The 2,375-nt window shown below is 47.0% G+C and overlaps 1 protein-coding gene across 1 annotated transcript in view; it reads left to right on the top strand.

Annotated features, from left to right (window-relative positions):
• The window catches only part of Harbi1 (harbinger transposase derived 1), a 10,020-nt gene extending 7,661 nt beyond the window's left edge, over nucleotides 1-2,359 (top strand). Inside the window, exon 2 of the mRNA XM_005364156.3 lies at nucleotides 1,775-2,359. Coding sequence (XP_005364213.1) covers nucleotides 1,775-2,154 — 380 coding nt within the window. The 3' untranslated portion in view covers nucleotides 2,155-2,359. The remainder of the gene's footprint in view (nucleotides 1-1,774) is intronic.
• Nucleotides 2,360-2,375: the final 16 nt, after the last annotated feature.

Raw genomic sequence — 2,375 nt, 5'->3', positions numbered from 1 at the left:
GAGGGGATGAGGGGATTCTGAGCCCTGCTGTAGGGCAGAGGGGATGAGGGGATTCTGAGCGCTGCTGTAGGGCGGAGCCAGAGCCCTGCTCTGACATGTACAAGAACTGAGTTCTCTCCCAGCATGGCAAAAAATGAAACACTAAGAAAGAAAAAGCCACGGGTCTGGTTCCTGCATTTCTACCTCATTACTACAGCTGTAGGAACCAGATTTGAATGTCGTTAGCTGTCAGCTTTTCCCTAGTGGTTTTAGTCAAAGATATTGCCAGGTAACAGTGCCTTATGCTTTTCACAGTGGTATACTTTATTGTTTTTGAGATGAGCTTTCACTGTATAGACAAGACTGGCCTCACTGATCATCCTCCTGCCTTAGACTCCCAAGTATAGGCATTACTGGTTTGTGCCACTTATGTGGGGTTGGTTTGTAGCCTTGACATTCATCACCTACCATCACCTCCACCATGGAGAAAAGGGAGGGAGGGATGAAGAACTGTGGGCAGAGAACAAGCTTCAAGGAGTGGGGGGAAGGAGCCAATCAGTATTAGTTCACGCCTTCATTTAAAATTGTTTGTTTGGGCTGTAGAGATGGCTCAGAGGTTAAGAGCTCTGGCTGCTCTTCCAGAGGTCCTGAGTTCAATTCCCAACAACCACGTGGTGGCTCACACCCATCTGTAATGAGATCTGGCGCCCTCTTCTGGTGTGTGGGCATACATGGAGGCAGAATGTTGTATACATAATAAGTAAATAAATCTTTTTTTAAAATAAATAAATCTTTTTTTAAAAAATAAAGGCCAGACGGTGGTGGCACATGCCTTTAATCCCAGCACTCGGGTGGCAGAGGCAGGTGGATCTTTGTGAGTTCGAGTCCAGCCTGGTCTACAAGAGCTAGTTCCAGGACAGGCTCCAAAGCCACAGAGAAACACTGTCTTGAAAAATAATTAAAAAAATAAAATAAAATTGTTTGTTTGTTATTTTTATGAGATAGAGTTTCTCTGTAGCTTGGAGCCTGTCCTGGAACTTTCTCTGTAGACCAGGCTGGACTCGAACTCACAGAGATCCACCTGCCTCTGCCACCCGAGTGCTGGGATTAAAAGCGTGAGCCACCCCCGCCTGGCTAAAATTATTTATTTTTATTTTTGTGTGTATGAGAGTTTGCCTAAGCCGGGCGGTGGTGGCGCACGCCTTTAATCCCAGCACTTGGGAGGCAGAGGCAGAGGCAGGCGGATCTCTGTGAGTTCGAGACCAGCCTGGTCTACAGAGCTAGTTCCAGGACAGGCTTCAAAACCACAGAGAAACCCTGTCTCGAAAAAAAAAAAAAAAAAAAAAAAAAAAAAAAAAGAGAGTTTGCCTACATATATGTACGTGTACTCTGTGTGTGTCTCTGGTATCCTTGGAGACCAGAATAGTGTTGATTTCCAAGAAGTGGAGTTATAGATTGTTGTAAGCCACATACAGGTGCTGGAAATTGAATCCAGGTCCTCTGCAAGAACAGCCCATACTCTTAGCCCTGAGCCATCGCTTTAGCCCTTCTTCATGCTTTCTCATGGCCGCATTTTTCTCTTGGTTATTATGGAATGGTGTGCTTTGGCCCTGCCTTACTCACTGTATTTCCAATTTTCACATTTTTTTCTGAGAGACAAGGTCTCAAGTGTAGTTCAGACTGGCCTAGAACTTGAGGCAGTCTGAGACTACAGCCATGTGTCACCACATCCGTCCTGAACCTCACATCTTGTATGTGATCCATCACAGTCACATTTCTTTGTCCTTTCACTCAGGTGACAGTTCCTTCTTTCTCCGCACCTGGCTCATGACTCCACTTCGTGTTGCTGAAACCCCAGCAGAGTATCGCTATAACAGAGCCCATTCTGCAACTCACAGTGTGATTGAGAAGACTTTGCGAGCCCTCTGCTCTAGGTTCCGATGCCTGGATGGGTCGAAGGGAGCACTGCAGTACTCGCCAGAGAAATCCAGCCACATCATCTTGGCTTGTTGTGTCCTTCATAACATTTCCCTGGAACACGGGATGGATGTTTGGTTCTCTCCAGTGACCGGACCCATTGAACAGTCACCTGAGGGCGAGTGTGAGCTAATGGAGTCCCTGGATTTGGAGGCTGACCGAATCCGGCAGGAACTAATGCTCACTCACTTCAGCTAGTGTGGAAGGTGGAAGAAAGAGACTTTCTCCTTACCAGCCCATCACCAAGTTCTGGCATCCAGTGAGACTGAATGTGCACACTGCCATAAATTAACATTCAGTGCTTTAGAAGGGCAGGAGGTGGAGGAAGGCATGCCAGCAAATGTCAGTCAACTCGACCAAAACGAGACAATGTTTCCCTGATGTGTGGTGAGGCCACGCTGGGCACCACTGTTTCCCTG

The sequence above is a fragment of the Microtus ochrogaster genome (genome assembly GCF_000317375.1).
Source record: "Microtus ochrogaster isolate Prairie Vole_2 chromosome 14 unlocalized genomic scaffold, MicOch1.0 chr14_random_1, whole genome shotgun sequence".
NCBI classification, from domain to species: Eukaryota; Metazoa; Chordata; class Mammalia; order Rodentia; family Cricetidae; genus Microtus; species Microtus ochrogaster.
This window is presented reverse-complemented; position numbering and strand designations above follow the sequence as displayed.